At 37.3% G+C, this 14,820-nt stretch overlaps 1 protein-coding gene and 1 long non-coding RNA gene across 2 annotated transcripts; both read right to left on the bottom strand.

The window, feature by feature from the left end:
* Nucleotides 1-8,216: 8,216 nt before the first annotated feature.
* Nucleotides 8,217-8,754, bottom strand: LOC140004982 (uncharacterized). Its single transcript, XR_011812804.1, has 3 exons — nucleotides 8,723-8,754; nucleotides 8,397-8,603; nucleotides 8,217-8,304 (listed from the first exon to the last, which is right to left on the bottom strand). It is a non-coding gene; the product is annotated as an uncharacterized lncRNA (long non-coding RNA).
* Nucleotides 8,755-9,884: 1,130 nt separating this feature from the next.
* LOC140004810 (uncharacterized) lies at nucleotides 9,885-13,577 on the bottom strand. Its single transcript, XM_072044959.1, has 4 exons — nucleotides 11,326-13,577; nucleotides 10,932-11,234; nucleotides 10,744-10,831; nucleotides 9,885-10,652 (listed from the first exon to the last, which is right to left on the bottom strand). Exons 1-4 carry the CDS (start codon nucleotides 13,575-13,577, stop codon nucleotides 9,885-9,887), a joined length of 3,411 nt encoding a protein of 1,136 aa, XP_071901060.1.
* Between the last annotated feature and the right edge of the window lie 1,243 nt (nucleotides 13,578-14,820).

Below are 14,820 nucleotides of genomic sequence, written 5' to 3'. Positions count from 1 at the left end.
AAACTTTCTAAAGCTTTATATGGTTTAAAACAGGCTCCAAGAGCTTGGTATGAAAGATTAAGTGGGTTCTTGATTGAAAAAGGTTTCAAAAGAGGTATTGTGGACACCACACTTTTTACTAAGCATGTGTTGAATGACCTTCTCATTGTGCAAATATATGTTGATGATATTATCTTTGGTGCTACTAATGAGTATCTATGTAAGGAGTTTTCCACCACTATGCAAAATGAATTTGAAATGAGTATGATGGGAGAATTAAATTTCTTCCTTGGACTTCAAATACATCAAACTCTTGAGGGAATCTTTATCAATCAAGCAAAGTATACCAAGGAATTACTGAAAAGGTTTGGCATGGAGGACTCAAAGGAAGTTGGAACTCCAATGTGCACTTCTACAAAGCTTGACAAAGATGAAGAAGGTAATCATGTGGATGAAAAGCATTATAGAGGTATGATCGGAAGCTTACTCTATTTAACTGCAAGTAGACCTGATATTATGTTTGCAGTTTGCTTGTGTGCTAGATTTCAATCGTGTCCAAAAGAATCACATTTGAATGCTGTAAAAAGAATTTTTAGGTATTTGAAAGGTACATTAGACTATGGTCTTTGGTATGCTAAATCCAGTGAGTTTGCACTATATGGTTATTCGGATGCTGATTTTGGAGGGTGTCGTGTAGATAGAAAGAGTACTAGTGGATCTTGTCACTTTCTTGGAAATTCTTTAGTCTCTTGGTTTAGCAAGAAACAAAATGCAATCTCATTGTCTACAACCGAAGCAGAATATATTGCCGCTAGTGCATGTTGTGCTCAACTTTTATGGATGAAGCATACCCTGAATGACTATGGATTGTTGTATGACTGCATGCCTGTATTCTGTGATAATACTAGTGCTATAAATTTGACCAAAAATCCTATTCAGCATTCTAGGACAAAGCATATTGAAATAAAGCACCACTTTATTCGTGATCTTGTTCAAAAAGGTGAAATTTGTGTAAATTATGTTAGTTCTAAAGATCAATTTGCTGATATTTTTACAAAAGCTTTGCCATTAGATCAATTCATTCATCTAAGATCAAAATTAGAAATGTTCGAAAAATCATCATAAATTTTTCATTGCCTTCGGACGTCCGAAAGAGGATGAACGGACGTCCGATGATGTTCTTCAGCCATTTTCCAGATTGCACCTGTTCGGACGCAGCTGTCGGACGCACAACTTCGTTCGGCCGTCCGACAGTGCAACGGCTCATTTTTTAAAATAACTTTCTTCCTTATTTGCTTCAGTCTCTTCCTATTCTATCTCCTCTCGGACGAAAACCCTCTCTTCTCTCACTCTCAAATTCGTACCATTCTGTAGCTATCATTCCCAAATTGACTCAACCAAAACATTTCCCCATCGTTTGCGTTTCATTTCTCCTGATCATTTCACCAAACTGAGTAACACTTCGCAAATCCCCAAATTTTCCTCACAACCCTACTCTTGCATAACCGCTCTGTCAAATCTCGTTCAATGTGTTTTTGTCCCAAAATTTCTGTGCGATTCACTTCCCTACTGTTGTGTGCATCATTTGCATCCTCCATTCCACACATTTATAACAATGGTGAATCTAAGGGGAGGAAAAGTTACTGCCGGACGCAAGCATCCACTCAGGGATGAGGATGAGAATCTTCCTACTGTCAAACGGACATCCAAACGCTTCAAAAGGGGAGCTATCAAGGGTCAAATGTCACGACCTACTCCACAACCCACTTCTCAACCAGAATCTGGACAGGGGACCTCTTCTCAACCGCCTCCTAAATCAGTCCCTCTCCCTCCATTCTTTGATGATGCTGCGAAAGACAAATACGCCTGGATATCTCAGAAGGGTGTCATCCCTCAAAGAACTGTAAACCCCTCTGAATTTCGTTCCATAGGTTTAGAATCCATTCTAAGTCTATTTGATTTCCAGAAATGGTCGCATCTCATTTCCATGCCCAATGTCTACTATCCTGATATGCTGCATCAATTTTTTGCTAACCTTAGGAATGGAACTGACCAAACTGAGATCATGTCTAGGGTAAATGGGGTAGACCTAATCTTTGATTCTGATACTGTGAATTCCATTTTAAAGACTACCATTGAACGTTTGTGCAAAGATAAGGTTGCTAATTTCTTTTCTTATGAAGAGCTTCCTACTGCTGCAAATCATTTTGATGGGACAAAAATGTTAACTTATTTCAAAAGAAGTTTTTCTTCACCTGCTGATGCTAAGTTGAATGATTTGGCTCCTGTGAATTTGATTGCCTTTTCTATCATTTCAAACTTGCTTGTGCCCACTGATGGCCATAGAACTGATGCAAACAAAATGGAGCTGTATCTTTTTTACTGTTTTCGAGAAAAAATTCGGATTGATTTTGGCTTTGTCATGTGCAAGTTTTTACTTCGCTATGCTACTGACTCTCGAAGAAAACTATCCTATGGGAAGTTTCTTCAAAAGATTTTTGAATTTTACAAAGTTCCAATTCTAGGTGTTTGTCCCAAAGAAGCATCTTCTTATGCTTTTACCAGAGCATATTTTGAAAGGAAAAATCTTATTTTTAAAGATAATCTGTGGGCATATAAGGGGGCATCATCTAGTGAACAAAGATCTAAGACTGTACATGATTCTTCACCCATTTCACTCACTCCCATTCACCCTAGGAAGTCTACCACTAAAGCATCTTCCTCTTCCAGTAATGAGGTAATTGAGCTTCTTCATGAACTCAAACAGCATGTTCTTCTTCTAGAACATGGCCTAATGCTCACCATGTCTTCTGAGCAACAAGCTGCCTTTCTTGATAAAAAGAACCTTCTTTTTCCTCCACCTGTGGTTGAGGAAGTCTCACATGACAAAGAACCTCGAACCACTGATCCAGGTTCATCAGTTCCAGATCCGAATCCATCAACTCCTGTGACTCCTCATGGCCCTTCCACATCAGACAAAGGCAAGGCACCAATTGAAGAAGCTACTGAAGATGATGAAGAAACTGATGAGGAAGACCTCTCTCAATATCAGCTCTCTCGGAGGACTCCTGGACCCACTTAGTTCATCATTTAGGACATTTGCATTCTGTTTGTCTCTTTTATGTGTTTGTGGTATTCAACAATGAATAGGTATTGTAATGGATATTTTAAGTTTCTTTTGGTATGATCTGGTGGATGTTTAAGTACTGTTTTGATGAATGTCTAAATATTTTGATGAATGATTGTCTATTCTGCTTGTGTGAATGTAATGAATTTGTGGATTGTATGATTGTCTATTGAATATGATTGTTTATTTTAAGTACTGTTTTGATGGATGTGTTGGATGGTGTCACCAGGATGTTGATTTGTGAACTTGTGTAAATTTGTGACTGTGTGGATGACAAAAAGGGATGTTGATGTTGATGTGATTGGTTGCCCTTTTGTGATGACAAAAAGGGGGAGATGGTATAATGATTGGATTGAGTGATGATTGGTGATTGATGATTAGTGATGTTAGGATATGTTGGATTGATTGTTTAAATTTGGATTGGCTGATATGCTTAATTGTTTAATGTTTAATTGTTTAACTCGGATGGGCAGCCAAGTGAGGGGGAGGTTTTCAAAATTTTTAAATTTTAGGATTCACTAAGACAGGGGGAGTTTTCATTTCAATCATCAATTTCATTTCAAACTTTTGTTTTGTCATCATCAAAAAGGGGGAGAATGTTATTCTTGGTTTTGATGATCACAAAAGTTTGTTTATACAGACCAAGAAAGTGAACACTTTGATCAGGTCTGTTGGAACAAAGAAAGCATATGTTCGTTTATCTCCTGACTACGTTGCTTTGGATGTGGCAAACAAGATTGGAATAATATGAATGAATTTAGTCATTGTTTTGTTTTCGATCAAAGATATTGTCTTTTAAGTATGTCTAGTTTGTCATTCTTGGTACTTTGAAATATTTGTCTAACCTTCCTCAAATACAAGTGTTTTTTGTCTATCCAAGAATCAGGTTCAAATATGTCATGAAATGTAAAACAACCAAAATGAGAAGCAAAAACAGGACAATCAGGTCGGACGGCCGAACGGAAACTGTCGGACGTCCGAAAAGATAAAGAACATCAGGAAGGAAGCACCGTCGGACGCTCACATGGAAGCATCGGATGTCCGGAAGGATCGGACGCTTGCCATCGGACGCTAATCAACCGCATCGGACGTCCGAAAAATTCCAAGATAACTTGCTAGCTCTCGGCCCAAGGTCGGACGCTGTACTGTCGGACGACAAAGAACTTATCGGACGTCCGAACCTCAACTTGGCTATCATCGGACGATTGGTTCGGACGATGATTCGATCGTCGGACGTCCGACAGCCCCAACGGCTAGTTGACTCTTCAGCTGCCTTCTATCCGTTGGAAGCATTGATGAAGCCCATTTCTGGATCCCTTTAAAATCAAACTGGTCTGAACGAAGTAGGGACTTTTGCTCACTTTGTTTACAAGTTCTCAAGAGATATTTTAGCTAGAAAATAGTTTCCAAAACAGATTTGTATTAAAGTGGTGTGAATTTCTGTTGAGCATTTCTTTTGTGGTTGAAAGGATCTTTAGTGTAGCTTTGTTGAGGGTTTTCTGAGTGATTGTAAAACTTCCTAGCTTGACTAAGTGAGGCTTAGGGCAAGGAGGAAGAGCTCCCTCCATTGTACATCTAGTTGATCTTCGTTCATCAAAGAGAAGTTGCTCTTCCTAGTGTTTGGTCTTCAAGTTTGGGTAAAGCTTGGTAGACACTTGGTTTGTTTCTCTATTTTATATTTCTGTTTAATAAAATCTTCATTGCTTATCTATACTTGCTTCTCTGATTAATATTGCTATTGTCTTCTAATCTACTTGGTTGATCATTACTAAAAAGGAAGGTAAATTTTCATTAAAGAAAAAGTGCATAAACTTGGTTAAGATTTTAATCAACCAATTCACCCCCCTCTTGGTTGTCTGTGGGACTTACAGTCTAATTAGATATGTGGTATATCTTATGCTTCGTATGTGTACTTGTGGTTATATACAAATTTTAGTTAGAAGTGTAATTTCCATTTACCATGTTTCTGGACTTAAATTGGACTGCACATTTCTCCATGTTTTAGACCGAACTAGCTTTGGACAAAACATGAAAGTTGTAAACACTTGAGTTAACCGTCTACCTGCAGAATTGCAGATCGATTAGGGTATTGTAGCTTGTAAAATGACCGAAATACCCTTGACTGCCCATAAGCCCTGTTTTACAGATAGTTTCCATTTTTCTCTAAGCTTTCAATTTTTGACCATGGAAATGTATGATTTGGCTTTGAAGGTCTTCATAAGAAATGTTGGGATATGTCTTAGCTTCATAACGCCATAAGATTCGTTTCAATCGGATAAGTGTAGCTTTACTTGTGATTAAAATGTCAAAAGGTGATAGGAACTTGCTAATTTTAGACTTTCTTTTGCTTGACATGATCATTGTGATTTAGGGTTTGGACTTGAGCAAGGCAATGATATATGATGGATGATTCTTGAGCGGTGGTTGATGAGTGATCCTTGAACTATTTGCAAAGCTACTCTTCAAACTAATTGCATTGGTTACTTTTCGAACTAGTTCTTGCATTGGTTACTCGATTGCATATCATTTGTGTTTGTGTGTGTGCCATGACATGATTTGGCTCCATTAAGTTCTTGGAAAATTTTGTACTTGGAACCAACGTCTCCACCCCTGTTTACTTGGAGCCATGATGGCTCCCTTTTGCTATTTGACTGTTCATTCACTACAAGAATTTTGGTCTTCAATGACAACTACTTTTCGTCACAAAAAAGCAAAAAGTCGTCACTGATGACTTTTATTGACAACATTTCGGTTGTCACAGAGTCGTCACTGAATCTCCGTCGGTAAAAGTATACAGTGACGACTTTAAAGTCGTCAGTAAATAGAACCTTTTTTATGACAATCTATGTTGTCAGTAAAAAATGAAAGTATATAGGGACTGAATGAAAATTTTAATGACAACATATGTCATCAATAAAAGCTATAAATCTAGTGACAACACCTTCTCTTGTCAATGATGCAAGTGATGCATGAACGCACGAAAGTGAAGGCATAGGGGAATTAGTGACAACTTTGTTGTCAATAAACCCCTGATCAACTGTGACAACAATCCCTTATCAATAGACAGTTTTGATTGAGTGACAATAACAATTGTCAATAAAGACATCCTGCCTAGAAAAATACTACTCATTTACAACACCTTACACATGACTTTCCTACTACAATAATATCTAAAAAATGAAAATATCAGCAATGTTTAATAAATAACAAATGTAGGCACCCGTTACAATAGAATATGCCAAAATAATATATTAAATATTCAAATGTCATAAATAAGTGCAACATCATAGTACAAAAAGTTTCATAAGTTTGAGTAGAACAAATACTACTCATATAAGTCAAGGCTGCACTAAAAAACATATTCCAAGTCCCAAAACATATCCTGCGCTTCTAAAACATTTTCTAAACTTAAGGCAGCACTATAACCACAGTTTTTGAGCAGCCGTACTGCTAATCTTCTTCGAAACCTCCAAAATGAGCAATGTATCTGCAATAAAGTAGTAAAGTTATTAGTAAGGTTATCAGGTGACAAAAGCAAAACAGTCTCTAATTGCTAAATAAAGAACAAAAGTTGAATATCATGAATATATGATAAATACATCAATGTAAGAGATAAATATGCAGTAGCATTCCATTTTTCATTTTCTTGGGATAGTGGCATTCCGTGATGTATGACACTTAAAGTTGATGGGACATATTCACTTTCCTAGCACTTCAGCCTCAAAGCAATATCTTTGTTATCAATCAACTTCAGTCATGTAATATAACAAATATGCACAGATTCAAGGCTAAATAAGACTTGGCAAAATCCAAAAAAGTATTTTCCAAGTTTTGAGAGGAAGGAAGGGAGTTAGCTGATTTCATCCACTACAATCCTGAAACCAAGAAAACAAAGTCCTTAGTCAGAGAAATGCACCTGTCCTTCTAAATCCATCACCTCGTTCTTTAAATAAGTCAACTAAGTAATTTCTCCTGCATTAACTGTAGGCACTCAGCAAGTTCACAGAGAACTCAATATTAATTGGCCCCAGGAACAACTACGAACCTTGCAAAACTATAATGTTCTATAACTGCCAAGACCACAGACCAAACACACTCTGCCTTGTGCAGGACAGAGGAGATCCTATATTTATCATATTTATCTACTGCAAAACAGTCTCTATTCTTTAGCCCTTCTGTGATCCTCAAATTAATATCATGAAACAGAAACACTATTGAAGCTTTTTTTTTGTGTAATGTTATTGTTTCATGATAACAAAGCTATGATAAAGCCACAAATGTACTCCCAAGATCAAAACACCATCTGATTAGAACCTTGTGTTGACAGAAGTAATTCTTAAATGTCCCTCCTCAGTCTTGATATTACAAGTTAATATTGTCACCTACCAATAACTAAATTGCAATAACTTATGTTAACTTTAAACCATAGCAGCCATTATATCTATTTAGACAAGTATATATAGTTGAAAATTGCTTACCAATCAGTTCGTTCAGATGTGCCTTCATCGTCTTACTTGTTGGCTTGCAGCTGTGCTTTCAAAGATTTAAGGAGATCTTGCATTTCACTTTGTTGGTTCTGCATTTCACTTTGCTGGTTCACAAGCTTCTCCATAAGTTGTTGTTGAGATTGGACTGTTATTTCCAACTCAGCTGAGCGCTTCTCCGCTTGTTCTGCTCTTTTCTTGAAATCATCTATCTCTGCAAGCTTTTGGGCAATTATTCCAGCTTTGGAGGGACCACGGCCATGTACGTATCCGGTTACACGTCCAGTTACTTCAATGGAAATGTCTTCTTCAGTCCTATTTGCACCACTGGATTCAGATTCCAACTTTTTCTCCTTCATCATGCTCTGTCACAAAGGTAAATTCTGAAGTTAGACTTTCATAAGAGTTGTACAACAATATTAGAGTACCAATTCCATTTTTCTTACTAAGTTCATAGCAGATGTTTCGTCAACCATTGCATTCTTCTTCTTGCTGTAATGGGTGATGTCATAGAGTTCTATTGGTCCAACTTCCCTCCCTTCTTGTGCTTCCTGTTACAATAAGAAGTTAAATAACCTGCCTAAACAATCCAAAAGACATGTCTTCAAGATAATCAAATACCCGGTCAGCTTTATGACGAAGAAAGGATTTTGTTCCAGCTGTATGAGCAGTTTTTTGCTTTGATCTATTGATCTTGTTCCTCTCACTTATCTTCTGCACTTATCAAGTTCAGCCGTGATCAAAATTTAACACACAAAAAGCATGAGAAAGAACAATAGTAAATGATCAAAAGTCGGCGTCTATACCATAAAATTTAGACTACAGAAATAGTCACAAAGGTAAATCCAATCAGATTCTTCAACATATTGTGGACGATTTGCAAGTGCTTCCTCTTTTGTACTAAATTTCTTGAAAATCTTGTGAAAATTGTATCGTCGACTTCTGTACTGTGTATTTAACTGCTTAAGAAGTGCTGGCTTAACATGTTCTCCTTCATCATAAGCAAAACTATTCTGAAATATGAGTGAAAAATTTATTGTAAATGTCAGAAAAAGTGCATAAATGTCCTGTTGCAGAACTAGTTGTTACCAAGTCAAGAAGAAAAACAAGCCTTCAAAACATTTTCACTTACATTAACAAGTTTTAGCATTCCTTCTCTATCAGAGCTGGCCAGTTTGGACCATTTTTCTGCTTTCCATTTGCCATATTTACGAATGACACAACTTGCCTCTGAGATGTACTGTTGTGCCCCTTCTCCAATTACTCTTCCACTAACTTCAGAGACCTGGACTTTTACCTTTTTGCCGGCCTTCTTTTCCTTGGACAGTGCAATATTGCGAGTATATCCTCTTTTCCTAGTTACATTGATACCATCTACCCAAAACATAGTTCACAGTTATGAATGTGAGTGGAAAAATCTGAAATGAAATTAGCTGTGTAATATAAATTACAAGTAAATCTCATATACCGGTATCATTCTGTTGAACATCATCGCTCTCATTAATCCGGTCACTTCCACAACCAATGGACTGGTTAGATCCGACTTGTACTGAAGTAGGAGTAGTATTTTGCTGCTCAATAGATGTAGGAGTTGTCAACTCATGTCTTGATGATCCTGTAGCAGTTTTGCGACCATTTGAGGTAGTAGGATCCTAAAATCCAGCCAACTACACATTAGAAATGTATTTTTTCAAATATTGCCAACTACCAAAAGTAAGAACTAACCTCAGTCTCATCAAATAGGCGAATTTGAACTGACTTTCTAGATAGGCTGAATTCAGCACCATTATTGGCATTGCTAGCCAGACTACCTTTTGGGCCACCAACTTGCTATAGTGAAGTAAGAAATACACAGCAGGTTTAGATGCTTAATTGTTTAAAACCAATGGTATAAAGAAGTGAAGGTACAAGTACATAGCAAAGTCAATTTTCATCACCTGTTCACCTATTTTTTCTCTAGCTTCTGCTGCATTAGGTATTTCAGCACCTCGAGTTGGTCGCATAGGACATTTTCCTTTCTTCCCTGGCCCAGCCATGTAACTACATGATAAAAAGATATCAATCAGCCATGCATTTAGACTAAATATGTCTAAAATGCCAGGACAAGGTACAATTACCAGCATGCTCACCCGAAGGAGGAACTTAATTAATATGCCTTGTATTTTACAATAGATATTGCAAATTAGAAGATAAGAGTGACTAAAAATAATTCAAGATAAGAAATACACTTGATTTGAACCAAAAGTTACATTGTAACTATAAATAGAAACTGAAAATGTTATTTACAACATCGTTTAGTCAGACTCATAGTCATCACTTTCTACAAATTTTTCACTTTCATCTTCACTCGAGCTCAATTGCTGAATCTCATCATCATCAACAAAAAAATCATCCATTTTCCTGGCATGTTTAGCTGAAGAATCAGAATTTAGGATGCCAGTTTCTACAGCTTCATCAGCTAGCATATCACCTCTTTTCAAGTTAGACAAATCGACATTCTCTTGAACCCCAATTAGGTCTTCAAGATAATCTTCTTGGTAAACTTGTTCTTCTTCACATGATTTATCCTCATCCTTTTCAAGAACAGCATATGATGAACGTGGACAGACTGACTCGACAACATGCCAATCACCTCCAAGCCTCATATCCTTTACGTAAAAGACCTGTTCGGCTTGGGAAGCGAATACAAATGGCTGGTCTATATACCATTTTTTTGACAAATTGACGCTGCTTAGATTACTCTGTTTGTCTATTTTAAGACATGAGCTATTTTTCAAGTCCCACCAATCACACTTGAACAGAACTACTCGGCTTTGACTGAAGGAGTATTCAACCTCTAAGATATCTGTAATAGCACCATAGAAGTTTATTTCTACATCAGCATGCTCACCCTTCACCATAATGCCACTATTCTGGGTTTTTCTGTCTACCTCACGTGTTTTGGTATGAAATCTAAACCCATTGACATTACAACCAGGATATTTGATCACTCTAAAATCCAGTCCTTTGGCCAAAGACAACAATTCATCACAGCATCTGCCTTGTGTATGCATGTAAGTGACCTATATGACCCAAATAAGAAATTAGAATGACTGAACAAATTAACAACTATATAAATACCACAAGTTTTCTAGTAGTTTGTTCCATACTTACACGATCTTCAAACCACTTTGGAAACTCTAAATCGTGCATCTGCTCTACATTCGACACATTTTGCTGCTGAAGCAATTCTTTGTGCATCCTATACAATAGTATTATTAGTTATCTATGTGCTACGGTTAGTGCTATAATTGACTAAACATATAACACTTCTCATATACATAAGGTAATAAATTTATTACCTTATGTAATCATCAATTTCTTCACAATTTTTCAAGATGAATAAATGTATTTTCATCAACTCTGATTCACTTAAGCAACAAAATGTTGCTGCCCCAAAAGGCCGAGCCATTCCAGAAAAAATAGACAACTTTCCAGCAGCCTCAAAGCGTTCGGTGTTTCTTTCTGGTTCATTAAATATTGTAGGAACATTGTGCAAGTACCTAGAAATGAATGTTAGACATTCATCATCCAAGTAACGCTCAACAATGCATCCTTCCGGTCGAGCTCTGTTGTGCACATAACCTTTGTATTGACCCATTTTTCTGTGTCACAAAAATGCAGCCATAAGATGTCACAGCAGTACGACCCTATGAAGCAAAAGAAGATTCAGTCTTAAAATAGCCTTTACACTACCTCTCAAATGGGAACATCCACCGGTATTGTGCTGGGCCAGCAAGTTTTGCTTCAGCAGGTAAATGGACCATTAAATGGACCATTACATCGAAGAAATTTGGAGGGAAAATTTTTTCAAGTTTGCAGAGTATTACAACAATGTTTTTCTCCTGTGCATCTAACTCATCTACATAAAGAGTCCTGGAACAAATTTTCCTAAAAAAATTGCTTAGTTCTACCAAAGTTTGGGAAACATCCTTTGGCAGCATGCCTCTAATTGCTAATGGAAGTAGACGTTGCAAGAATACATGATAATCATGACTCTTCATCCCTGAAATTTGGCACTCTTTTGGCTTAACACAATGAGATATGTTTGAGGCAAATCCATCGGGGAACTTGAGTGAGCTCAAAAACTGGCATAGTTTTTGTTTTTCGCTGCGTGAAAGAGTGTAGCATGCAGCGGGCATCACCTTTGAATCCCCTTGAGTTTGAAGATGCAATTCTTCCCTCAATCTCATTTCCTTCAAATCCTCTCTAGCTTGCCAAGTGTCCCTATTTTTGTGTCCCGTACCCATCACTGTAGCCAACAAAATTTCACACACATTCTTCACGATATGCATAATGTCCAAGTTGTGTCTAATTTTGTTAGTACTCCAATATGGCAGCTCAAAAAAAATGCTTTTCTTCAACCAATTTGACTGATTTTGCATGCGTTTTCTTTTCTTCTCTTTAAGCAATTCAGGTGCCTTACCAAACACCATTTGATCAAACTCTTGAAGTTGTTCAAAGATTTCTTCACCGGATAAAGTTCTAACAGGCTGTCTAAGATCACTCTTGCCATCAAATGACTTTCTTTCTCTGCGCCATTTATGGTCCGCTGGCAAAAATCGCCGGTGCCCCATATAGCAACATTTTAATCCATTTCTCAGATATACACTGGTTGTATCATCTAAACAAATAGGACAGGCCTTATAACCTTTCGTACTCCACCCTGACAAATAGGCATATGCTGGAAAATCACTTATAGTCCACAATAGAGCAGCCCGTAACATAAATTTTTCTCCCACGGCTGCATCATAAGTCTCAAAGCCAGTGTCAAAAAACTCTTTCAACTCATCAATTAGAGGCCTAAAAAATATATCCATATCATTTCCTATGCACTTAGGACCTGGAATAATCATTGATAACAGGAAAAAAGGGTCCTTTAAGCATTTCCAAGGTGGTAGATTGTAAGGAACAAGGATTACAGGCCATATACTATATGCATTATTCATGTTTCCATAGGGATTGAAACCATCAGTTGAAAGCCCCAACCTAACATTACGAGAATCTTCGGCAAAAGATGGGTGACTGTTATCAAACTCCTTCCAAGCTATTGAGTCAGCAGGGTGTGTCATTGTGTTTTCCTTGGGAACGCGTCTCTCTTTATGCCACCTCATATCTTGAGCTATCTCCTTGTTTATGAATAGTCTTTGCAACCTTGACTTTAAGGGGAAATAGCGAAGCACTTTTCTAGGAATTTTAGAACCCGGGGATTTATAACGAGGTGCTTTACATTTTTCATTTGGGCAGTGATCGAGGCTTTCATTTTCTTTCCAATAAAGTGCACAATCATTTTCACATGCATGTATTTTTTCACACTTGAGTCCTAGCTCACGAATTAAATTTTTTGCATCATAGTATGAGCTAGGAATTGATGCCATGGGGAAGACTTGAATGAGGAATTTCAGCAGCATATCGATGGATTTGCAAGTCCACCGATTCATAGTTTTCAAATGAAGGATATGGACAACAAAGGAAAGTTTTGAGTACTTATCACAACCCGGGTAGAGACTTTTTTCAGCTTCAGATAATAATCTAAGAAACTTACTTGCTTCCCCCTCTTGCTTATTTGGTATATCCCTATTATGTTCCCCCGAATTTCTCCAATTCTCGCCAAAGTTTGCAGTACCAACGTCATTTAACATTTCTTGAATATCATCTGACTCACTGTTTTCTTCATCTAAAACTATGTTATCATCTTCATCCTCATCAGAATCCTCAAACCTTTCACCATGATATACCCACCTAGTATAGTTCTCAACAATTCCCCCACATAAATGACTTTCCATGACCTCCATAGTTTGATCCTCAAAGTTGTTGCACCCTTTACATGGACAAGGGAGCTTATATGTGGGATCCTTGCCTAAATAAGCGAACTGAACGAATTCTTTCACTCCTGCCAAATATCTAGGATGCAAGTAATCTTTAATTGTCATCCAACTCCTATCCATGTTTTTTCAAAAGCACCGTTGATCCTAACACAAAAAAATATGCAACCATGATATTACAACAACACATATAATAAATATAGGAAATTAATCTTCCCATACAACAATAATAAAAATTAAACAAAATACAACACAGCTATTACTAAATTCAAACATGTCACAATGTAAGCATGTGAGGAGGCTGTGTGCAATGCAAAACACAATGTAAGGCAGATAGGAATTAATTCTGGAGTCTTGTGAGATTTTCTTGGCAAGCACTACTGTATCCCGGGCCACACAGACAATGCTCACCATATCAGCTTAGTTAACAACATAGCCAGGGCCAGCTAATCAAACCAGAAGTTTCAGGGATGAGGAGGCAAAGTTTAAGCTGTGTAAGGTTCGATCAGTACAGTTTGGACAGAAGGGCAAGCCATACCTGAATACCTATGATGGTCATACCATTCGTTACCCAGACCCACTCATCAAGGCCAATGACACCATTCGGAGGCTAAGAAATGACTATTCTATAAAATGGCATCTGTCCAGTTATGAGATTTTCAGTCTTAGACACACCAAACAGGTCTAAAAGGAAATTTCCATACTGCTGGAACAGTTTCTTAGTTTGCTGACATCTACCAACTTAGCATCTCACTCTCCTCATCTCCTCCTGCATCAACAGTGGAAAACCAAATCCTCTCCATGTCCAACAAGATGCAATACCAACACACTACAGAGAGAGAGAGAGAGAGAGAGCATGCAATATGTTCATATTCTCATCAACCACAATGAGGAAGGACCAAGATCAGCTAATTCCAGAAACCAGCTTTTCATGCCTCTAAGAATGTCTTAACAAAGTTATTACAACCATATATTAAAAAAAAAATTAAGCAGAAACAGCAAGAAAAGAATAGAGAAAAAACAAGCAGAGGTGATGCTTAAACTCTTGTACAAGGAAGAGTAACAGTTGCTTAATGCCTACTGCATGAGTAACAACCATTCTGTATGCGATTACCTAGCAATAAAGATTTTCACACAACATTAATAAACCTAATCTTCTTTTCACCCTCATTCCCTTAATGAGATGCCTGGAGTATTAAATACAGAAATAGAATTTTAAAATGCTTATGCAATCTTAATGTAACAGCACAAACACCTAAACCAATGTCCTTGATTATTTCCAAGCAGGTTAATATCATATTTATTGCAAAAGAGTCTTTAGATATTCTTACTTTCTTTTTGACTTTTCCACCCGGAAGACGTTTAA

The sequence above is a fragment of the Coffea arabica genome, chromosome 4c, assembly GCF_036785885.1.
Source record: "Coffea arabica cultivar ET-39 chromosome 4c, Coffea Arabica ET-39 HiFi, whole genome shotgun sequence".
NCBI lineage: Eukaryota > Viridiplantae > Streptophyta > Magnoliopsida > Gentianales > Rubiaceae > Coffea > Coffea arabica.
This window is presented reverse-complemented; position numbering and strand designations above follow the sequence as displayed.